Genomic DNA, 24,955 nt, shown 5'->3' with positions numbered 1-24,955 from the left:
TATTTTATTTATTTATTTTATTTTGATCCCCCTTATGTTCATCACTTATTCATGCTGTTTTTGAAGTATGAATAAGTCAATAAGTAATTTATTGCATTGAAATATCATTGATGTATTATAGAAAAGTGATTTATCTTTCTATAAATGACAAACACAGAGTGTAGCAAACACAGAGAAATAGTCTGACATGCTGTCAGTGATAAGCTGCTAGTCATCACAGTCCATGATATCAACTAATAACAGGAGATGTCAGATTCTGCCCCTACATTGCATGTTATTATTTTATTCTGCTTTATGTTTATATTGTACAGCGTTATAATAAACTTTATTCCAGACTCAAGTCCATATAAGATACATACAAAAACACAGACAATACGATAAAAACAACACAAGTAGGTTTAAAACACTTAAATTTTACTTAAAGTTCACTTCACTTAAAGTTTAAAACTTCTTCTCATTTATATATTGATCCCATCCAACAAAATGATGTTCATTCAGCAAGGCTTTTTTTGGTCCATGTCTAAAAATAAATACATTTGACATGGGATTTTGTTGTTGTTTGACTTTTTATTTTATTTTTGCCAGTGCCATACAGCAACAATGCTTGGGGATGTGGTCTTTTACAAATTTGAAAATACTGTAAGAATGTCACTTTAACCATAGAATCGTATCGAATCGTATCGTTCCTACACTGTATCGAATCGTTCTGTATTAAAAATATATCGTTTTTGAATCGTATCGTAACCCGTGTATCTAGATACGTATCGAATCGTCTATCACAGAGAGATTCCCAACCTTACTCACGCAACTCGGTGAAGTGGCTGAATTCAAAGGTCTAGACTTTGGCAAGAATTTCACATCATAACTCACCTTCTTGGTACCCAGGGTGGGTGTTGCATGGGGTCTTTTGCAGTGTTTATTGAGAAGGTCCTGGTAGCAGGAGGAGGGATTTGCAGGATCCAGTAGCCACCCTGCCACCTGTGGGTCCTGGATATGACAGCCTGCCACTGAAGAGACAGGACAGCTCTTTATGATACTGAGCAGTATTCAATATGCTGTGCTGTTTACTGATGAGAGACTAGCTGGCTACACATTTTTGGAGATTAGAGCACATCTATAAAACAGAGAACTGTGTGCATATTTGTATTGCTGCTATGTGCTGCAGGAGTGGTTTATGTTTTGCTATTTGTTTTCCTTAGGAAAAACTTGTCATCACTGAAATCATTGTAATTAGCATAATTCTAGCTTTCTGCAGCTGCTGTTTGTGGAGGATGAAACCTTCCTCTGTACTGTGCTTTTGTTTTGTTGAATTGTTGTATTTTCACACCAACTGTCTGTGCCTTGGATGTTGTGGCTCATTTTGTTTTTGATACTGAAAGATATACTTTTGGTAGAGTATTACTTAAGCAAAGGACGTGACTTAAGTCGCTGATAAATGCTGATGGTGAATTTACAAAGGAATGATTTGAAGTAGAACTAAACAACAGCACTTTCTACAGTTCGTGTGAATGTGCGAGTATGTGTGTGTGCTCTGCCTTGTTTCCAGCTGAGGTCTTGTCTGAAAAACTGCAGAGCTGTACGAAGCAAATCCTTGGCTTTGTAGCACACCACCAGTTGAGACCTTGAGAGCACCTGTAGCAGCATATCTCTAAGGAATACAAACACACACATTCATGTTCTCCCGTCCTGGACTAATCAAACACTAGCATACATCGTCTTTTTTTATGGATGCAAAAGCACAAATGGACAAATGTACTGTAAGCTCACTTCAAATTCACACTCATCATCATACTCACTCTCACATCAATTTCATACAACTTACACACACACACACGCATACACACACAGACCTAGTAAAGGGCTCCTGGCTCTGGTGTGTGTGTTGCTGGGCCCATGCAGGTGTGTGCTCCAGTTTTAAGTAGACCAGACTGTCGTGTGGCCCGAGCGAGTCCTCTGGTGTGCTGTGGTCGAGGTTGTTCTTCATCAGTACGAGGAGGCCACACACTGCTGGAGTGAGCTTCTTTATCAAGGATCAGAGAGGCAAATTAACACGAGCTAACAGTTAATGAAGCAGTAAACCACGAGGGCAAACGGTTTACACTAATCCTATAACAACTGGGACAGATACTGCACAAGGCGAAGCTATGGTCTTTTTTTTCCTTTAGCAAAGAGAAACTGAAACAATAATTTAAAGTTGTTGAATATAACTTTGCTCAATGTAGTTTGCAAATTTCATCTGCCACAAAACAAACCACATCCCTGCTCACCTTTTCTGGGTCTAACTGAGTTGTCCCATCTCGGTACACCAATGTTAACACCAGCACCTTGGTCTTCCCCACGTTCTCAAGCATTTGCATCTTCTCATCTGGGTTCATCTTCCCAGAATCCTTTACTCTGGGGTCAGACGTCAGGGCTGCAGTCAAACAACCAGCTTTGGATTGGTTCTGGAGCTCATTACCATTAGTGTCCTCACTGGATATCTTTGGCCCATTTGTACCCTGGTCAGGCCCACGTTTGGCATGCTTGTGTTCGAGGGGTTTGCAGGTCACAGAGGATAGAGTCTCTTTGGAAGCATTCCTAGCTGATTCAGAGCACTTCCTCTCCAACTTACTGTGCCAAATTTGTTGTGGGGCACGTGCGTCTTTATGTATCCCGTACAATACTCCTGTTTTAAGTGAAGGACTGGATTCGGTCTGTGGTTCCAGGGGTTCAGCTGGGTTTTCAAGGCTAAAGGTCTTGGCTCTCCTTAGCTCTTTGGTTTCTTCCCCTGCCTTTTCTTGAGAGGAACAAGGTGGCTTCCATTTCAGAGGACACCTGGTTAGGTAGATTTTAGAAGGAGGGTCAGCATATTGGCACTGATCCCGCTTCCTCTTTAAGGGGACGGAGGGGATTGGGGGAGGATGACGTGAATGAGTTTGGGAAGTAAGCAGGTGGCTGTCTTCCAGTTTTCTGCTTGGTTTTGCGGCAAATGGGGCCAAGTCCTGTACAGGGGAAGAGTTTTGTCCAGCAGCAGAAGTGCTTGCAGAGGCCAGTACTGTGCTGGAGCTGCTCCCTCCAATACTTCCATTAGCAGTCTACACTCCAGAATAGGGAAGCAGTGTGCAGTCAGACAGGGACAAATGGAAAAAGAGAGAACAGGAGAGGCAAGAATAGATTTAGAAGGACTTATTCTGCAACATCAGAAGGCACCTGAAAGCAGACTCGCACTGTCTGTGTTCGTTTTGTTACACAGAAAATCAATACATAACAGCAAATCAGTTTAGGAAACTCAGCAGAATGAAGTCAGATGTTCTGGTTGCACATAATTAGCTTTAACGTAGAGAAGAATGCATGCCTTATCTAATTATTCCCACTTGTGTTTAGATCCAGATGGATAATACAGAATTTATGAAAGAAACAAATGAAGCAAAAACAGGAAAAAAGACGGATGTTAAGAGCGGACTGTTGCAGCCATTCAACCCTCCCAGTGTCCCAGACAAAAACACAGACAGTCGAGACACTGTTTGTCTGACAGGCCTGCCTGAAGTAGTGTCACTCACACTCCTTCAGTTATTTATTTTTCATGGAGGAAAAAAAACAGAAGCTTGTTGTGGCTGGGTGACAATGAATATTTGATACTTCTCAATTAGATTTGAACTCAATGACCTAATTTGACAGATAACATGTGAGGGACATTTACTATAAGAATATATAAAACATACGTGGTCTGTGCTGCACTGTATACTGTATGTATGTAATGTAATACATAATGTCACACAGTGAACATAGTTAAGTATGTCAAAGGGACAGTTCATCCCAAAATTGTTGGTGTGAGTTGCTGAGTGTTTGAGATATCGGCCATAGAGATGTCTGCCTTCTCTCCAATATAATGGAGCTAGATAGCATAGAAAGGGGGGGGGGGGGGGGGTGTTTCATCTCATGTGATAAGAAGCAGCCTGCCTCATTCATGGCTCTGATGATGTTGTTAGAGTTCAGCAAGCAAGATAACAAAAGATATTGAGGGTAAGTTGAACTGTCTGCGTAATACAGGCCTCAGGTCATGATTTCTGGAAAGAGACATTGCTGTTAAGCTTTTCAAATGTACCTCTGTGGCACTTAAAGCACCACGAGCTGAGTGCCATCTAGTTCCATTACGCAAACATCTCTACAGCCGATATTTACAAGACTTGCCAACTCACACCAAAACAATCTAGACTGACAAATATTTTTGATATGAGGATGAACTGTCCCTTTATGTCCTGTGAGAAGTTCAAGTGATGGAGGTAAAAAAATAAATATATAAATATGACTTCTTGATTTGTTATGTTGTTATGTTATGTTTGTTACATTTTTGGGGAGTTTTTCCTTATCCGCTGTGAGGGTCCAAAGGACAGAGGGATGTTGTATGCTGTAAAGCCCTGTGAGGCAAATTGTGATTTGTGATATTGGGCTTTATAAATAAAATTGATTGATTATGTATATTATCAAAATGTAAAATACAGAGATTGATACCAAATAGAAATGTTATGAAGTGAGAGGCTTAGAAAGAGGGTGAGAAACAAAATGGACAGAAACCTGAGTCCCACCTCCCAGAAGTACACCCTCACCTCCCTGTAACCTTCACAGCAACTTAAAAACATCTCCATTATTCATACCCGTAACTCCCATCTCTATTTATGCAAAAGCACTGAGCGTGTGCACGTGCATCTGTGTTCTTTGAATTTTGTGTAAGAGATGTGAAGTTAGGTAATCTAAAGATGTGAGTTTATGGATGTACACAACTGTGTATGTCAGCAGTGGGCCTCGGTATGTAGGAATTCCTGTGATTCAGCTCCCTGCGGAGAGTCTTCCTCATTTCCCCGTAAACACAACCCGTTTTCCTGCTGACAAAGTCATGAACCCCCCCAGGGTGCTGTGCTACAGGATATAGATAGAAAACCGAGGCAGGCCATGGCCCGTCGCCCAGTGCTGGGTGCAGGAGAGTGTGAGAGAGTGAATGAGGGGAGAGAGGGAGAGAGAATGGTGTGTTTGCTGCTGATTGTAGCAATACAGTGAAGCCCTCTTTCTATCCCTCTTCGTCTCCTCCATCTTTCAGCAGCTTTTCTCCCCTTTAGTTCTCTCTGCATTCTCTCTATCACTCTCCCACACCACCACCCTCATCTCTTCACCTCCTGTCATAGTTCTTTCTCTTTGCTGCTTTCTACATTTTTCTGCCAATATGTATCCTGGACTACTTTGTCAGGACTTTTTTTTTTTTTACTTTACGATTCATTGGGGAGCTATCACTTGTCAGCGTGCTGCATTACTGCCGACGGCACCCCGTTTCACACAAGCCAGATTGATTTCTATGTGCATCGGGGAAATAGAAGCCTAATCCCTTCGAAAGCAGCTCTTTAAATTTCAGGACTTCTGGGTGTGTTGCTGCTGAACACACTGTTGCCTCTGCTTGCAGGGATTACAGAGGAAGAGTGGGAGACAAATAACAACAGGGCAAAATATAATAATTAATAAGTAAGTAATAAATAAGTATTTCTGGATTAAAAGACAAGTAATCAAATTTTAGTGAGTGAGGTAAAAAATAATCTCAATTAAAGTTAATAAGCAAAGTGGACTTTGTTAAAGGACGAAGTTATAAAACTTCATATTGCTGACTTCATGGTTCTGAGGTGATCAACACTGCTTTATGTAAAGTATACAGTACATTCAGAAAGTATTCAGACCCCTTCTCTTTCTTATTTAAAGTTCCAGCCTTGTACTAAATAACAGAGCGAGAACAGGCTTTTAGTTTTTGTTTTATTGTTTTGTTTTTGCAAATAGATTCAAAAGAAAAAACACATATTGTCCTGAGTATTCAGACGCTTTGCTATGACACTGGAAATTTAGCTCAGATGCCTTCCATTTCTCTTGATCACCTTATAGATGTTTCAACAGCTTGACTGAAAGTGTTTTAAGGGTTTCTGCAGCAAGGACTCGGGGTCTGGTCAGAGTTGCAGGGAAAAAAAAATATAGAGATATCCTCAATGAAATCCTGGTCCAGAGTGCTCAGGACTTCAGACTGGGCCGAAGGTTCACATTCATGCTGTGAATGTCCTTGAGTCACCCAACCAGAGCCCTGACTTGTCTTGAACCTAATCAAACACATCTGGAGAGACGTGAAAATGGGCAGTCACCGCCAGTCCCCATCAAACCTGACAGAGCTTGAGAGGATCTGCAGAGAAGAATGGCAGAAAATCCCCAAAACTAGGTGTGCAAAGCGTGTGTGTGGTGTCATACCCAAGAAGACTGCAATCGTTGCCAAAAATGCTACAACTGACTACTGAGTAAAGGGTCTGAACACTTACTGTATGTCAGTGTCATATTTCAGTTTTTCCTTTTTGATAAAGAGTGTTGAGAGCAGAGTGAGGAAAAAACTAATCTTAAAAAATGTAGGAGTCTGAATACTTTCCTAATGCTCTAGTTGTCATGTAACATAATGTTGATAATATTACAGACTTGCTCCATAGACACTCACTTGTACATTGCCATGGTGCTGGTAGTTCCCATGGAGACAGGGAGCTCTGAATCCTGACCTTTTTACCCTGCACTCCTGGGACAGTATTGGCATGGCACAACTTTCTCGACCTGAGTCCTCTAGAGGGGAGGAGTTAAGAGCATTTCTATCAGATCATCACTTTTCTCAATCAATGATCCCACTCTGTTATGTAACCATGTTTGAGCTCTTACACAAGGCATGTGTGTGACCTCAGCAGTGTGAGGCGAGACAAGGTCAGCCAACACTAAAAAATAACCCTGGCTAAGACCAAACTGACATTTTGTTAAAACACAACTTGCAACTTGTTTGCGTGTGCGTTGTTGAGTGTGTGTTTGTGGATGTGGATGTGAGTTGACTCAGCATTGTCTCAGCAGCTGAGACTCAAGCTACCTTCCTGCGGCTGTAATGTGAGCAGGCACACAACATCCCTCATCAGCGCTGAGTGTCCTCAGCACTGCTCTGTCATCGCTACTCCGATGAAAGAAAGATGGCTGAAATCTGCTGGCAGGAGTTTTAGACAACTTCAAATGCTTTGGCAACCCCCCTGCTACTTTGTCTGAACTACTGACTGGCAGCAAAGGCATGTCACAATAATTACGTTATCTAATTATCAAGGTCATAAACAATTATTGAGGTCATCTCTTCCAAATAAACGCTGAAATAAATAAATAAATCATGTGAAACTGCCCTTGTGTTTACATGTTTGATCCTATAAGACTCTCACCAACATTTTAGTCAACATGATGGCAGAATAAACAGCAGGGATTTCCAGACCATTGTAAGCCTTGGACGCAGCACCGCATGAACGGAAAATAATCTATGCTGAGACACATTTTGCTGTCATTTCTAGTTGCACTACTTCTGCTCAGTGTGCCACACATAGACTCACGCACGCACGCACGCACACATGCACGCACACAGTGACAGAGAACCAGGTGTGGTAAAGCTAACATCGAGGCTAGGTGGTTTTCCCAACAGCTACTGACTGAATACGTCCAGTGCGCTTGGTTTCAAAGCTGCTCCCCACAGCTCCAGTGTGGGAACATTTTGGGTTTAGGCTGAATGAGAGAGGAGAACCTATTAATGTAAATGAGCCGCTTTGCCAACGCAACTAACCTAAAGGCCCATGTCAATGATGTTACTTTGTTCTACATGTTGTTAATGCTACTTATATCTTACTTGTAGCTAATATAGTGTTACTTTGCACTTTGTTAACAAAGGTCCTAACCACTGAGAAACTGGATTGTCAGTATATTGCCTGTTAGGAAATTACTTTTTTCCCCTGTATCAAATGTTTAATACTTATTTAAGTGCAAGTACGTGCCTTTTTATTTTTATTTATGGTTGTGTGGTTTTATGTTTTATATTATTGATTTATGTTTTATTTAACTAAGATATTTTAATTGATATTTTTTTTATTTCTATTCCAATGTCTGAACATTCATTTGTCTTTGAAAGGGTGTACCTGTTTTATTACGATATTATATTATCATTATATCAGTGGCATAAAATGGTCATAAAATGACATCATACTTATTTCTGGGACAATATATTGTCCAACAAAAGTACTTATTGTAACAGGCCTACCCACAACTTCAATATGAGTCAGAGAACTGAACTGAGAAGTTACTTGACTTTAAGAGAAGCTTTTTGGACTTTAACACTGTAATAGTGTGTTCAGTGGGCCATATTAATGTGATATAGCTCCAGTACTCTGACTTTGACAAGTAGCATTTTATATATACTTTGAGTTTCTTTCCCCTTTCAATACATAGCATTGATATTCCTTAATTGTTTGAAAAGAAAGAGTGGTTTAGTGAATTCTTAGTGCGACTAACTGACTACAAATAATTACACCGTTTGTATTGGAGTGCATTTACTCCTGCAGTTGGTTTCAGCACTTGCACAGAAAAGTACTGGAGCACACTCTAGTGGTGATTGGTTGAACTACACATTAGTCAAAAATTCATCACAGTGTTTAAAGGTGACATTCAGTATGAACTGAAAAACTAATTTCCAACTTCTCAGCCTCCTCAATTACTTTCAGGCAGGGTATGATTATATAACTACAAAACTAATGACACTAATCCAGACAAATTGAGTATAAATACTCCAGACACAATTTCCAAAATAATCACGTTTAAGAAACTATGATTATGTAAAACAGCATCATCAATCATGCACTCACCTGCAGACGTACTCTCATTTTGGCTGTCCACAGGTGGCACCGCAGACTCATTTCTGTCTTCCCCCCTCTCTCCAGTCTCAGGTAACTCACTGACCTCTCTATTGTCTGTCTCACTCTGGCTTTCTCTTGTTGGAACATCAGAATAATGGTGCTGCTCTGTCTCCATCTTTTCTTCAATGCTTGTATCAATGCCCGCAATGCTCTCCCTCTGCACTCCCATAACGACCTCCATCACATCTCCTCTTTCCTCTGTGGTTCTCTCCGGGTTATCAGCGGCAATGTCACCCAGGACTAATTTGGTGGGCTCGCACTGCATTAGTGGGTTTTCTGTGTGCTGCTTCTCTGCTGTTTCAGTCACAGTCTGACTCATTCCCTGAGTGTTTTCAGATTGGCGGTGACTAACCTTGTGTTCTTCCCTTTCTAAAGATATGGAGATCTTTTTTGGACTGCCAGTATGGTATCCCACAGATATCTCTATCTTCTCAATGCCAAGCAGATGTTCAACTCCTTTGATTTCAGATCTATCAACTCTATACTCCAAGTCATTATCTTCTTCCTGACCCAACTTTGCTTGCTTAGAATAACAAAGCACGCTGTCATCCAAATTAGTTGTAAATATCGAGTTCAAATTCCTGTCTACACTAGTGTTCTCATTGGTTTCTGAGGGTGTATGTCCTTCCATTTCATTGGCTGATCCTCTCTCATCTGGTATGGGTGCATCCTCCTGAACTTTATGACCTCTGTCTGACATTTCTGCTGCACCTGCCTGCATTATATTTTCTGAGTAGAATATTTGCTGAACCTCTTCTGCTGACTTGTGATTCAGTATGCCTCCATCTTCTTCACTAATGACCTCTGCACTGGGGGTGGATAGAGTCGGCTTCCACTTTGTCTGGCTGTCTGAAACTACTGTGTGGTCAAGCTTCTCTCTGGTGATATGCCAGCTCTCTGTGTCTTTGTTTTCTTTCTGTGCCCCTGATGCGTCATTATCTGTCTCTTCACTTACTATAAGGCAGGAGGAAAGTTGGTGACAAGCCAAAGTAGGCTCCGCTTTATGGGTATTAGGGTGCTCAGTTGTGGGGCACAAACCCTCATCAGGATCCTCGTCGTATGGAGAAAGATTGTGGATGAAAGGCGGCCTGATTTCTTCAGCAGAGCTATGAAAGTAGAAGACAGAGTATGCTAAATTTATAATGCATGCTTTTCACTCACAAAATTGGCAACAGAAGATCATTAATACATGCAAAACCCCAGACTGCTTTCCTCTGTTATCCAACGTTATATAAATACCTTAAGGAAAAGTGACAAAATATTCTCTTCAACCATGAAAATTACTTAATACATCAGTTACTCTCAAGCATGTTATATGCACACATACATTAACACACTTAACTATGATAACAGCCATAGAATATGAACCCCAATTTCCTCGCTACTTACTTTCTCCAGGGTGTAGCTTGATGTTCACAAAGTCTCTCGGGTGTTTGGAGCGACAGGGTGTATCTGTCTCTATGGGAGAAAGATGCCACTGTCTCCTCATGCTGAGTGAATGACAGAGCCTGACTTAATGGGCAAGCAGGGGGTTCGGAGCACTTTGTGTGGGAATAAATCTGTGAGCAGCGATAATGGGCTTCAGTCTGAGTCACCTGCCTTTGGAGTGAGGAATCCCAGCAGGAGGAGGAACCGGAGGAGGCCTGGGATGACAGGGAGCAGTCTGGTGTCTGCAAGTGCTGATAGCAGGCCGAGGTCTGAGAGCTCTGCGGCTGGTGGGAGGCGTCACGGTAAGAAGTGGAATAGGAGGACAACTGGGGCCTGAACCATGGTCTGAACCGTAACAGTGGCAGAGGGATTTCTTTTACTTTTTCTGGTTTACATTTGCACATTAAGGATTAGATGAGATTATCGCGTCAGTATATAAAATCATTTAGAAACTTTACAATTATAACCAATTACTACTACCTATAATAGAACAGTTAAACCCAACAATTAAATAGGCTTTATTTCAAAATTCAGTGGGATGTCCTTTTGCCCTTGTTTACAGCATGTAGGCCAAGAATCTTCTGCACCAACCTTCTTATGTAAATAATGGCACCCTGACTACAGTAGGAATAAGATACGAATACAGTGGCTACTCTAACTGAACATAAGTGCATGTTTTCCCATCTGTGTGTAGCTTTTATTTATTAATCTGACGTACCGGTCTGAGTCTCCTTCCTTGCTCTCCTCCTGACTCATGCTCCTGCTGCTCTGAGCCCATGGCTCCCTCTGGCTGCCATTATACCTCTCCACTACTACACACACAACAAAGGCAAACACCATGAACTCTCTGGAAAGAATTGAAAAGCAATTTATATAAAGTATTAAATTTAAAGACAGTCTGACCTGTAAATCCTACATCTTGTCTTGCTTAACATTATATGCATACAATACATGCCGACTAAGTGGCCAATTTTCTAACACAAAAGGACTTAAAAACCAAGCTTAATATTTAAAGCAACTGTTTGTCCAGTCAAGTAATGATGTATGTCACTGTAATTTGTAAAGTACACATGTTCCATCAGTTTTTTTTGTTGAATTACTGAACTTCAAAACAGTTACAAAAGGCTTATAATAATTCTAGAGCTAAATTAGACCTTAATAAAAATTCAAAGGACTTTCTTGGTCCAGTTCCCACAAATTTAAGGACCCAACATGGGCATAGTTTGACACACAGATCAAGGTTGATTTCTGTTACAATAGGAACTATGAGACCTTACAGAAGCTCACAGACAATTAAAAAGAGAGAGAGAAGCTTGAATGCATAAACACTTCTCAACTAATCTGTTAGTTATGGCACACAATATAAAAAGAGCGCTGATTTCTATTCCTGGAAAAAAAAAAAATACACAAATTCAAACACTTTCAATGACCCATGTTTGTTTCAAACACTTTGATTTTTTTCCCCTCAAATGACAATCTTTAAAAGATTTCAAGGACCATTGGAAATCCCGTAAAAATATTTTACAATATATCCAAATGTTTCTTAGCTGACAACACTAATTTATTCTGGTTTTAATAATGCCAATCAATATTTAAGTAGAAATATACTCAAAATATACTGCAATGAGCTTAAGGAAGATTTTCTATGCTTGTGCCCTGACTGACTTTGCCTGTGATTGTAGGAGTAGCTGTGACTGCGTCTGGCTGCATGTAGACTCTGGGCCCGCAGAACAGCCAGGATCTTCTGGGCCTCCTGGGACAGAGTTCCTGAGTACAACCTGCTGCTAGACTGCTCCATCTCCTCCCTGACAGGATGCCTCATATTCTTTCTCTCTACTCGAGGATATCTGACTCTTTACCTGCCAACAGCCTAAATGGACAATAGGGAGAGTTAGGTCAGATACAGAAACAGACTTGGTTTTAACAGGCATCTCAAAAACACATCCAATAATGTGCAAAAAACTATTGACTGGGGTATTTTGCACAGCAGACAATACCAAGTATGCTTCTTACCCTCCAGAAACAGACTTACATTTAAAAAAAAAAAATCACAACTAAACCTTCATAAAGATAAGATTTTATTTTATTTATCAGATGAAAAAGGGAAACAAGGACATTTTAGAATCACATGTAAAATTTGTTTGAAGTAAACACTCAAATAAATCCCAATCATCATATAAGCAGCACTGCTCGTATACAACAAAACTTTGTTCCCAAGTTGAGTGTCCCAAAGATGAACACTCAAGGGGTTGATGACCACCTCCTGCACAAACCAAGTGAAGGTGCAAACTTTCAGAAGATTCACACTGCACCAGAGCACGGCTTATTTAATAAACCTCTTCTGCTGAAAGCACGGTGTACTCATGAGATATCTCCAAGCCTTATAACAAAGGTTGACTTCCTTAGCACAGAAACCGTTTAGGTTGAGCTGACAATGAGCGCTCCTCATTCATTCTGGCAGACTTTACTGCAGTCCTCTCTTCTCAGCCATTTTGCGCTCCAGATCTTCCACTACTTTCTGCAGCAGCCGGGGATCCAAGTGAAAGTAGACGTACAATTCCCTCTCCCGCCTGAGGAGGGCATTGCGCTCCAGCTGAGAACGCTTGGCTTTGACCTCCCCCATGATTTCTTGCATTATATGCTGCAAACTCTGCAGCTGAGACTCTGCTTTCACAAGCTTCACTGTTAGCTCCTGTAGAGAGAAAGGAGGAGAGATGAGAAATAAAAAAAGAAAAACAAAAGGAATAAACAGCAATTAGCTAGGTGAGCACATATAAATCAAACATAACTAGTAATGCAAATAAGGACTATTTTATCAAGATAATTAATGAACCTATTTGCAAATATTTCTGTTAAAATCTCAAATAACAGACATAATGTGTTAATATAAACTACAACACAGTTCCTGATACTGAAGCTTGTGTCATGCAGCAAAGCAGTTCCTCCTTCGAGCCATAAATCATGCAGTGCTTTTACACCTGTCTTTTTTTAATAAGTGCTTGACAGAGTGACATATGAGAAGAATGTGCAAAAGATAAAACATACTGTGCTACCAGCTTCCCTCACCAAAAGTGACAAGTAAACTAAATTCAGCTGACTCACATGGATTAGCACTCTGTATGGTTGACCAAGATGACTGTGCTTAAAATAAAAAAGGAAACAAACCCACCTGTGCATTGGGGCAGAGCAGCTGCTGGTCAGTGATGGCCATTGGACGTACCTGCGGCCCTAAGACCAGCTGCTGCAGCTCTGTGTACATCGCCCTGTGGAGCGCCTCACAGTCACCATTAAGACGAGCAGCTGTGTAGTACTGCTCACGACCAGCACCAGCTAGAGCATCTTGGGTCGCCTTGAGGTTGCCTGCGAGGTCACGCGCAGCATGGTCTAATGCTTCATATGTCCGAAAAGGCTCTGATCGGCCATGGTCTGAATTGTGGTCAAGGATCTGGAGCAGCCTGAGAAAAGAGTTGCATGCAACACTGAATTATATTCCAAAGTGAGACAGTCAGCATATTAAGAAGGACAAAGAGTGTCACTGGCACAAAGCAGCAAACATAGTGGCACAGTATTTCAGAGGAGGTGAGTGAATAATCCTGGTTTGAGTGTGCAAATATTCACATGTGGATGAATAAATGAACTAGTGAATTAACCGAGTTACATTCTAGCAATTCTGTTGTTCTACAGTTGTGTGATCCTCACAGCTAATCATAAAAGCTCTCATTATGTACTGGTGAATCAGTAAAGTTAAAGGCCCAACTCAGGGTGAGAGCAAATCCATCCATCCTCTGTCCTCGACTGTAATGACATCTGATTAATTATGCGACGTGTATAGCAGTAAGTCAGTTAAAACTAATAGCTGATGATGATTAGTGTATGTGACGTGACCACGGCAATGTGGCATATACCTAGCCGTCTCATGGACAAGGAAAGAGGCTTCAAAAGACCGACTGACGTAGTAACTTCCAGGAATAGAACAGTTTGCACCAGACAATGTCTCAGCAAGGTCATGATGACCTGGTTGTCATTCAAGTAGGGAGTGTATGAGGAAACAGGCTAAGTATGGAGTAAATAATACAAGCCACTAGCCTGTCAACAGGTCAGTCTCAGACGGGTGCCTCCACCCTGATTTCTGTATAAAACTAAGAATTTTGTCTTGTTAGTTGTCTCCTGGGACCACTTGGTTTACTTGTAACATTCATTTGAGGAAAATAAACCTGCACAAAGCAAACTCTACAGTTTCACTGTCAGATTAGTCTACGTGTACTCACCTGTGGTGCCTACTGTAATCAGAGCAAATTTAGTTTGAGTTTCATAAGTTAGCAAGCCTAAAGATAAGAGCCTAATTACAAAAAAAACCCACGTCTTTATCTGTAAAGACAGAAAGGATAAATTATTAGAATTATTAGACATACTAGACCAAAAAGGGCGCTTCTATTTACTGAGCTAGGTTTATGCTGGCTGTAATGTCCTTGATGCGAAGGTGCATGATGTGGCCACCCTGGGCCACATCGGCTAGAAATCTGTTTGAACCTGAGGAGGACCAGACTCATCTGCCAGAGTTAATAATACATGAGCGTGCCGATTTTTCCAGGCTAGCCCCAGACAGGTTCAGCTCTTTAACAAGTCTATAGCATTGTGAGAGAAGCTCAAGGCTTCTTACCTGCTGAAGGCTGCATCCTTGGAGCTGATGATAGGGTTGGGCCTGGGGTTGATAGCCAGCTCAGGGTGTGCCAGGGACTCAATTCTGAGGGCTGCTGCTTCACCTTCCTTTACCAGTCTGCTATTTACTTCTCCCAGCTGCTTAAGACATGTCCTCCACCTCCTAAACTCCATCTCCTGCCCAAGGAGCACCAGGTCAAAGGACGCCTTTTGGCGGAGTAGGTAGTCTCGTACCTAGGAGGAAAATGTTCAGTTTACTATGGCTGTTGAACAAACAAGAGGACAAAGTTCTAACATTATGTTTGTATGCACCCCATATCTCATGTTTTCAAGCAAAACAGTTGAATTCTTAGCAGCTTAATCAGAGCTGACTGATGGCTAACCCTGAACCCTTACCTCTGTGAAATACAAGTTTTTACAGAAAACAGAGTGGAATAAGTGATATATTACTAACTTACCTGATCCTGTCTGGAGGTGTAGTAGTCCTGCCTGGCTAGTTGCAGAGCCAGGTCTCCCCTCACTATCGGCACATTAATCAACCTGGCTGACTCTCTAAGGGCAGTAGGTACTGGTCCTTGGAGCAGGGCCTCCAGCTCAGCCTCCACTGCCTGCAGCTCCTTCCTGGAAGCAACCTCGCGGACATGCAGTGAGGAGGACATGGAAATGCTCTGGTAGAGTGAAGAGACAGAGGCAAAGGAGAGCTTGAGACATGAGTACTTGAGATATGAACGAGAGCTTGAGACAAGAAGCCAGAATCGTAATAACTGAGCATATAATGAGAGCTCTGATATTGTTTAGGGAATAATAACACACATATGTCTGCTTTACCTTGGTATGAGAGGACTTCTCAGAAAGCCAGTCCAGTCCAGCCTTAACACTCTTCTCCTCTGCCGTGGCCTGCATCAGTTGGTGCTGGGCCACAATATGAGACCACTGCAGCCTGGCCATCTCTGTTCTCCTGTGCTCCACCACTCGCTCTTCCCTCTCTCTTTCCTCGTGCTCACTCTCTTCATCCTCTTTATCTTCACAAGAACTGAGGTCAAGGACCTGGAAGCGCTCAGAGCAAGAAGTCTCAACAATGTCAGAGATGCCCTGGAAGAAATGCTTTTGAGTGAAAGCAGCTAGTGTTTTAGTGTTGAGCTCCTCCTGGTGCAGGTAGGGATCCAAGGGCAGCTGAGAGAGGAGGACAGAGGGACTTTTGGAGATAGAAGGGTTTGGAGGGGCCACAGGTTCTCCTTTTCCTTTGTGATTGGCCTGTGGCTGAAGTGGGAGATATGAAGAAAGCTTTCTCACCTCCTCTGTTAGGTTTTGTAATAGAGAATTGGTGTCAGCATTCTCAGCTGCAATGGAAGCACTGGCCTCCTTTAGTTTACGTGCAGCGCTCTCCAGCTCTGCATTAAGTCGTAGGTCAACATCTGCACGGGAGGTGGCTACAACCTGCAACCTGTTATACCGCTGTTGCTTCAGCTCTTTCTCTTTACGCAGTGCCTGAAGTTCTGCCTCCAAGTCCTCTATAGCTACATCCCCCTCAGCTGCAAACACGGACGATGAAGATGAAGAAGAGGGCCCTAGCATGTTTGCACTGCTCCCATCTGAAGGTCCAATGGTTTTAAGGACCTCGCCCAGGGCTGCTTCATCCAGAAATGGCTTGCCGGACTTGCGTAGCTCCTGATAAGCACGTGCCTCCTCCGTGGTGAGAACATTGCTTTGGTTGAGGGTCCGACAGACAAAGCGCAAGAAGTGAAGGTTCTCTGGGGCACAGTCAAACAGCCAGTCGAAGTCGGACGCCTTCAGCGATGATGCACCAGGATAACCTAGACGGCCCACGGCCTCCACAAACTGGCCACCGTCTAACATGGTGGCTCTCAGCACTATGTGCCCCTTATAATGTGCGAGCCAGTCACACAGCAGCACAATGTGGATCGTGGAGGATAAGGTGAAGACCAATACAAAAACAGTGAGATTACATATAGCAAAGCATATTCATGATCTCTTGAAACTAGGGATGTCATGCATGCTTTGGATCAGGGATATTCCAGGCACTCAAAAATCCTGTTTATCTATATAAATCCCAATCCACATCTGGTCTTTTTTGTTTGTTTCAGGTAATCCAGCTGTTAAAAACACCTTGCTGCACTCCATTAAAACACTGGAATCATTTTATAACATGCAACAGTGACCCACAAAGCACACATAATAAATAGAAGCAGGTAAAATTATTGATATGTCAGAAGATATTGATGCTCATCCTCTATGTGGTTTTAATGTACAATTTTTGCAGACAGTTTATGGTGCTGTTGAAATGTATTGTGTCATTAATATTATGCCCCCTTTAATATCAGATTAATTTATAGTATAACACAACACAATTCAACAGCACGACGAAAACAGCCTCAAGAATGACCAAAGTTGAATCAACATCTCTTTTAAACAGCTTCAAGAGTTCCTATAATTTAATGTGAGCTTTTAGAGTAAGTGTGTACTGTGTAGTAACATAATGTAGGGAAAAAAATCCAGGATATCCCTGCTTAGGAAAAAACCTTAATATCAAGGAATATTTTCTCTTGGAGTCATTAATAATATGTAGGTTAACAATTATGATGGATAAACAGGGCGAGGCTCACCCAACATTTGGCACATTTTGCTGTGCACTTATAACTGTTCACTTAATTTATATTTAATTAACGTTTAGATAAGTATATTGTAAACAGCCATTGCAGCCTTTAAAAATCAAGAATAGACTAGATAAGGTGGTGTAACGTTACGATATTGTGATAACAGAAACACTGATATCTCACACAGGGTGTCTACAGATATAACCAAGTTAAATTTCAGACTTTTTTTAATACCACCTTATATGAAATTTAAGACCAAACCTGCAATGGAAATACACATTTTATATACATGTGTGTGTGTGTGTGAGAGAGAGAGAGAGAGACACAAACCTGTAACGTTAAGTACTCTTTCCATGTAAACACAATGATGAGTTCACATTTAATGTGTTTTAAATGTAAAAAGAATAAAATCTCATCGCTGTCATAAATGATATTTATTATTGCAATATTTTTCTTTGGTCTGTCCAATGACTGTAAACAGTCAGTGGGGCTGTCAGGCTGGAGACATTTTCACGTTAATGTGACCGACAATATATAAGACCCATCGAATCTGAATTTAGGACAATTTAAGACCTTCTATTAACAAGACTTACTTCAAAGCATTTTAAGACATTTTAAGGATTTGTAGACACCCTGACACACCTCTTCTCACAATACCACCATCACAGCGATGTATCTTTCAACCTAAAACTAGCAGCCTTTTTTAGTCACAAGCAACGTTTCGGTAACATTAATTACAACATAGCCTCTGAATCTTTAGGACAAGTGAGCTAACCTTAACGGTTACGCCGCAGTCGACCGTTAGAGAAACGTTAAGGAAAACGTCTGTACGTTTCTAACAATTATTGCTGCTTTCGGTGTTTCCGCAAATACATGCTGGTGTATTAATTGTAACTGGGATGTACTGCGGCCGAAAATAGGCAAATTTTCGCGGCTGTCATCGAGTGTAAGTGTCATAACTATTTCCCTTTTTGTGTTTTGCTAGCGAACAGATGCGCCACAACAGTTAGCTTCACTAAGTTAGCTTAACAGCTGCGGTGCGCTACTCGGCTAGCAAATAGTTGTAGCAACTTTGCTAACAACCGTTGTCAGTTTTGTCGAAAGCAACGTGTTCGTGTATTTTCTAACCAACAAAAGTCAACTTTTAACAACAACAACTATCGGAAAATATCACTGCATTACTTACAATTTTATTCAGGAACTCCGTTTTGTTAGCATTCCGTCCTAGCCGTTATGCGCTCGCGCCACACATCCAAAATGACCTGACGTCAACAGGCAGGGACGACGTGACGTTCTGCGTCATACATTGGAGGCTGCGTCAGCCTTCCAACCAATCGCATTTGCGGATTGAAAGTTGGTTCCCGCCTTCCCTCCTCCCACGCGTCCAACAAACCACGGCTGCCTACTCTTTCTGTCCTCAGTCAGATCACTACTTCTGTTATCTCTGTGTGGAGAACGACAACTGGTAAGCCATATGGATAATCCTGATAGGGCTGTATTTAATCTAACATGCTCATATGAACTGGATTACGTGCTAATATAGAGGAGGGGGCATCAGAATACAAAAGGCAGACTGGTATGGCACCCCACCACAGCAGAGTTCAACTCTCACTCATGTATCAGCTTTCAACTGTGTGCTTCTTCCAGTGAATTACTAGTGGGACATTACTGGTAGGTGTATTTATGTATGAGCTCACTTTCTTTCAGCCGATTTCCGGAAAGAGATCGTTCAAAAAAAAAAGTTAAGTCATTGTGGTTGAGTTGTACAATCAGTAATCTATTGGACTTGCTCCTTCCTGTTTTCTGAAATGTGTGTGTACTTATGTATGTGTACAGGCATGTCAGTGTAGGGTGAATACATTCCTCTTTAATTACAGATTTGCATAGCAGATAATAGATGTACCTTAACAATGCACTTTCAGTTGTAATAACTACTGAGTGTGAAGCCAGGACACTGCAATCCAAGGAGAGCCTATCAGTTTCAGTTTGTGCTGCTTTAATAAGAAGACATATGATTTAGTGTGTGACCCAGTTAGTTTCACACACCTATATTGAGTTGAACTGAGTCAGTTAAATCTAACGTGTTGTGTTTCGCACAGCACCAGGAATGACTTAGCTTGATTACATCCAACTGCTCCATCTCTCACAGCTGTCCCAAACAAAGAATCATGGTCCAAGCTAAGGTGTGGGTCCTGGCCAAGCACTTTGACGGCTTCCCAAAGGACAGTGACTTTGAGCTCAAGGTGGAGGAGCTCCCTGCACTGAAAGATGGGGGTAAGATGATTTTCTGATTGTCTCTTTATTCCCTCAACTTAAGCTTGAAGAGGAGAATGCTGGAGATTGAACGTACAGCGCTTTAAATGAGTCACTGTATGCTTGATTGAGTAACACGCAGGTGAGGAAACCATCTGTTTATATCGTGTTAACACTTGTTTTGCTCTGATGTCCCTTATTGTTTCAGAGGTGCTTGTGGAAGCAGTGTTCCTCAGTGTCGACCCATACATGAGGTGAGCGGGGAGCGGGATAATGCATCTTAAAAACATTCTTCTTAACAAAGCATTCATTAATCCAACAATGCATACATATGTAACACACGCTGTTTGTCTCTCCAGGCCGTTCAGTCGGGTTCGCATGAATGAAGGCGATGTGATGATCGGAACTCAAGTGGCCAAGTAAAGAACACAAACACACCAACTCACACACACGCAGGAATGTCTTTAATCTCTCATGATATGCCGTGCATGCCCAGATGTTTACTGAAACTGAACCAGTCCTCCACCTGCTGTTAATCATGCCGAAGCCTTTGATTCGCAGAGACTGAAAAAGCAAAAGCGGACAAATTGTAATGTTCTTGGCTGAGTGTTCAGACGCTCAATCTGTTTGAGTGGGAATGTTTTTGATGATAAACATGCAGCATTAATTACTCAGTGACCAAACTTCCCAAACAACATCAGAATAATCTGTTTCAAACACACGTGTTTTGTATTTTCTTTACTTTGTTGTGAACCAAAATGCATAAAACTCATTTGCCACATGGTTTGACATCACACAGCTGTCTAGGACACTGCAACGCACTTAAAAACATAAATAGTTTTTGCCAAAGTACTTTTTGATTTTCAGTTAAATCTTGTGTTTTGTGTGTGACACCTCAGACTGAAGTGGGAACACATGAGACGCACACAATTGACAAATGACTTTTTTCTTCTTCTCTTTTCTGGGTTATTTGTTTTTCTGTAGAGTGATTCAAAGCAATAACCCGAAATTTCCCGTTGGAAGCCGTGTTGTTGGTCGGGGTGGCTGGAGGACCCATACAGTCAGCAATGGGACAGACCTCATTCCCATCATGCCTGAGTGGCCGCAAGATGTCTCGTTATCCCTGGCTCTGGGTGGCCTCGGCATGCCAGGGTAAGACAAATGTTAGGTTGCCTCTGTTGGTAGAAACTGAATGCAGAGGAGCTGTACATGACATTCGGGCCTTCAGAATAAATAGTTTACTGTGACTTGTTTTTCCGGCTTCTGCAACAGTTTAACAGACATGAGGCTGCCTGAACTGAATTGAACCTCTTACCTGTAGTGCTGTTTGTCAGCCTGGATTGTTTTAGTGTGAGTTGGTTCTCAAAGCACCAAAAAAATACATTTGAAAAACCCAAACGCAATGTCTCTTTGCAGAAATTATGACCCACTTATGCACACTTCCCTCTGCGCAGTGATTTGGTTGGCGGGTTTATTTCAGTAGAAAGGAAATAGCTCCCTTATGAAGCTGCTCACAACAAGGTCTGTAGATTATCTGTCTGGGGAGACATTGCTGTTCAGGTATATTTTGCGGCACTTTGAGCACCACAAGCTGAGTGCCGTCTAGTTCCATTATATTGGAGAGAAGGCAGACATCTCTACAGCTGATATCTCCAACACTCTGCAACTCACTCCAAAAGAATCTAACTGATAAATAGCACTACATGTAAGAAGCAAAATATGTACTTTTGGTTTTGAGGTGAAGTGTCCCTTTGAATGTAAATAGCAGGGGGGGTAAGAAACACTGCTTAGTAGCAACAAGTAGAAGGTTTGGGCGACTCCTTTGTGTGAACTGTAATGCATAAAGAGAATACATAGCCCTCCCTGAGTAAATATTAGACATGAATGCTACTCTGAAAACAAGTATTGCCATTCCTCAGCTTATGTTTAAGGGAGAGAGTTGTTTCTCATCTCTTTTAAAAAAAAAAGAAGTTAACTTAGAGTTTATCTTTCTTTGAAAATATTAACAGGCATACAGATGTTTTGCCGAAGTCACTGATAACCTTGCCATGGAAGCAGTCACAAAGAGTTTACGTAACAAAGGTTAAAGCAGCTCCTTTTGTGGACCTGGAGGAAAAACACACCGTCATGCTTTACAGATTTTGGTTGTTGGATTTTAACCCTTTGTTGCCCTCTCCAGACTGACGGCCGTGTATGGGATAGAAGAAGTCTTGGGGCTCCAGAAGGGTGAGACCCTGCTGGTGAACGCTGCAGCGGGGGCAGTGGGCTCTGTCGTGGGCCAGATTGCCAAGATCAAGGGCTGTAAGGTGGTGGGCTCAGCAGGGTCCGATGCCAAGGTGGCTTTCCTCAAAGAGCTGGGCTTTGATGAGGCCTTCAACTACAAGACTGTCGGCTCCCTGGAGGAGGCGCTGAGGAAGGCGTCTCCAGACGGATATGACTGCCTCTTTGAAAATGTAAGCAATGGTGGTGCAGCTCCGAGCCTGGAGGTTGTGCTTGAGCACTTCCTATTTATGCTCTCCTTTCTATGTTTAGTTTAAATGACACTTCTCTTGATTTCAGGTGGGAGGCTCTTTCACAAGTGTTGCCATACAGCAGATGAAAAACTTTGGAAGAATAGCCGTGTGTGGATCCATTTCCACGTACAATGACACCATACCCCAAACAGGTGCGTGCTTCAGTTTTCTCAAGAACTGCTCGTCGAAACAACTTCACGCTCAGCGCTACGCGTCCTCGGGTTCTGAGCAGTCCACCTGCCATGACATAGTTGTGCCCCTTGGCATTGCTAGAGGATACACGTCACATTAACGTTTTATGGCATCATTGAAATTAAAGCCTGGCTATTTCCGGGGAAAAGAGAGCTTGATGCTTGATGCAGCATCTCTTAGTCATCCTTTCTTCATCTGTTCTTGAATGTACTTGGAGTTCCTGCGCATCTCTTAAAGTCTTAACAAGTCATTAATTTAAGATTAAGTCCTTAATTGGTATTAAAATGCCTCAAATCAATTTTTCAAAAGTCTTAAAAAATGCAAAGACATGGGAATTAGGGTTTTATGAATCTTTTTTCCTGATGTTGTATTGTAAAATATAAGAAATAATTGGTAACATCAATTTTTTAAACATAATTTACCAAATGCCTCTCACATTAACGTCACATAGCTCAGGATAGTGAAACCAATAACATTTCGTCTCCAGCGGGGATGCTCAGAGCAGAGGATCCACTGTCTGCTAGCTGGACAACATGGGGAAGTGCAAAGTCAATGAAAACTGGCCATGTAACCAAGATTTTGCGGCATGACTGAAGCCGATATGAGGCAATACTTAACGAGGCTTGAGGTATTTTATGCAAGAAGTTTTTCAAACTCACCACGATGAGAATCAAGGCAGCGATATCCAACATGCAGAGTGAGACACAAAAAACCCGCCAACAAACACCAGCTATTTTCCAGTTCTCTTCTCCCCTTGTCTCTGCCACAAGACAAAAAAAATCAGGTTTTATGCTTCGATAAACATTTGGGCAAAATTGTCTCAACCCTTTTTGCAAAATTGGTCTTAAATTTAATTCCAAGTGGCATTAAAAGAGTCTTTAAAAGTCTTAAATCTAACTTGCCTTAAGCTGTAGTAATACTGAAGCGAGTGATAGAGAGCGAGCTTTACCCAGCATGCTGTTAGGTGGTGTAACAGTTAATAGGGATCACCTTTTAATACATGACACACAGTGTATCCAAAAGGCATTAGTGATAAATATGTCCCATAGATCTAAAGAGCTCACCCTCAACAGTGCACTTCCTTGAGTCCTCAGCACCACACCCGTCAAGCGGGAAGGCAATCAGATGACCTGTTGTCGAGAAAATCAATGGACAGACAGACAGACACTCCTTCCTTTTTAGTTGCCTGTGTGTGAAAAAGAAATATTGAAATGCATTAAAAATTACGTGCAAACACATTTTTAACTTCACATGTTGAGATGATTTTACATCTTCTCCACTAGAGGGCGACAGTGCATTACTGAAATGTTAGAGAGCTGTTGAAACAGACCTTAGTCTTGACAGACCTAGTTAAAAGTTTTTTCCTCAACCACTTGTCTCTGTCTCAGGCCCGTACCCCCACCTGACCATGATCTTCAAGCAGCTGAAGATGGAGGGCTTCATGCAGAGCAGGTGGGAGCACAAGCACCCCGAGACCCAGGGGAGACTGCTGGGATGGTATAAAGAGGTCAGTGATCTGGATCTCATTCAGAATTGTTTTGTGTGTTTCGTCAGTAAAGGTTTGATCTCCGTTAGAAGGGGTGCCCATGTTTCTGCTTCAGTGTAATTTATGTGATTTTATTTGCAGGGCAAACTGAAGTGTCGGGAGCACATCACAAAGGGCTTTGAAAAGATGCCAGCTGCTTTTATGGGGCTGCTGCGGGGAGAAAATGTCGGCAAGGCTGTGGTCGCAGTCTGATGTGGAACAATGGAGAAGAATCAGTATTATTAACAACTGATGGATTATAACAGAATTAATACATGAAGGAGTGAGCAATAGACACAGTTAACCAGCTATTTTTATTTTAACGTGACATCCATGAAAAATGTGATACATCATATTTAACCTCAGTTTAGGATTCAGTGTTAAGTCTGGCACTCTAATTCTCTAAAATGAGACCATACTGCTAGGTTTGGGTTTTCATTCATGGTAAAGCGCCTCTTTTTGTAATGCATTTAAAACATGATGTGTAGATCTGCTGCTGACATCCATACATTATTCACTGTAACGTGTGCTTTGTATTCAGCAAGAACTTTTGTGTAGGTAATAAAATGTGGAGGTTTTCTCAAATTTTGTTTTTGCATCATACATTTTACTCATGTGTCAGGCTTCATATTGCAGACTTTGAGTGTCCACGCAGTGTAAATCTGGTATTTATTAATGCATGTCCTTCATTGAAGGCCTGAGGAGAAATGGGAGGGGGAAAAAGTTATTGAAGATGCGTGCTTGTTTCAGTCTTAGAATGAGTCGGGTCGAGATAATAGAGCAGGCACCGTTAGCCCTCTGCTGCCAAGTGCAGCTTTGTGTTTGATCAGGAAATACGCTGTATTTTTAGACGCTAATTTGAATTTCATAAGGTTGTGGCGGTGATGAGAGCCCCAGCTCCATGGTAACATCGGATGCTGTTGGTCCAGTGGAATAGCACAAGGTTTGCCCACTTTGGTGTTGAGGTGTGGAGTCTGCAAACCTAACAGTTTTTTCTTTAACGAGAAAAACCTCTTGAGA

General features: G+C 41.8%; 2 protein-coding genes across 3 annotated transcripts; one reads left to right on the top strand and one right to left on the bottom strand.

The window, feature by feature from the left end:
• Window positions 1–12,243: 12,243 nt before the first annotated feature.
• On the bottom strand, window positions 12,244–18,742 carry haus3 (HAUS augmin-like complex, subunit 3). The gene is made up of 6 exons (XM_050067135.1): window positions 18,639–18,742; window positions 15,666–16,718; window positions 15,296–15,505; window positions 14,839–15,071; window positions 13,348–13,633; window positions 12,244–12,870 (listed from the first exon to the last, which is right to left on the bottom strand). Exons 2-6 carry the CDS (start codon window positions 16,692–16,694, stop codon window positions 12,643–12,645), a joined length of 1,986 nt encoding a protein of 661 aa, XP_049923092.1. The 5' UTR covers window positions 16,695–16,718; window positions 18,639–18,742; the 3' UTR covers window positions 12,244–12,642.
• Window positions 18,743–18,810: 68 nt separating this feature from the next.
• LOC126404127 (prostaglandin reductase 1-like) lies at window positions 18,811–24,521 on the top strand. Of its 2 annotated transcripts, none has more exons than XM_050067136.1 (9): window positions 18,811–18,917; window positions 19,602–19,726; window positions 19,914–19,959; window positions 20,065–20,124; window positions 20,690–20,857; window positions 21,885–22,158; window positions 22,265–22,370; window positions 23,799–23,917; window positions 24,038–24,521. In XM_050067136.1, exons 2-9 carry the CDS (start codon window positions 19,621–19,623, stop codon window positions 24,146–24,148), a joined length of 990 nt encoding a protein of 329 aa, XP_049923093.1. In that variant the 5' UTR covers window positions 18,811–18,917; window positions 19,602–19,620; the 3' UTR covers window positions 24,149–24,521. The 2 variants fall into 2 exon arrangements, with proteins under 2 accessions (XP_049923093.1, XP_049923094.1); XM_050067137.1 differs by lacking the exon at window positions 18,811–18,917 and adding an exon at window positions 18,970–19,123.
• Window positions 24,522–24,955: the final 434 nt, after the last annotated feature.

This window comes from Epinephelus moara, chromosome 17 (genome assembly GCF_006386435.1).
Source record: "Epinephelus moara isolate mb chromosome 17, YSFRI_EMoa_1.0, whole genome shotgun sequence".
In the NCBI taxonomy this organism is placed as follows: domain Eukaryota; kingdom Metazoa; phylum Chordata; class Actinopteri; order Perciformes; family Serranidae; genus Epinephelus; species Epinephelus moara.
Note: the sequence above shows the minus strand (reverse complement) of the source record. Positions and strands in the feature narration are given on the sequence as shown.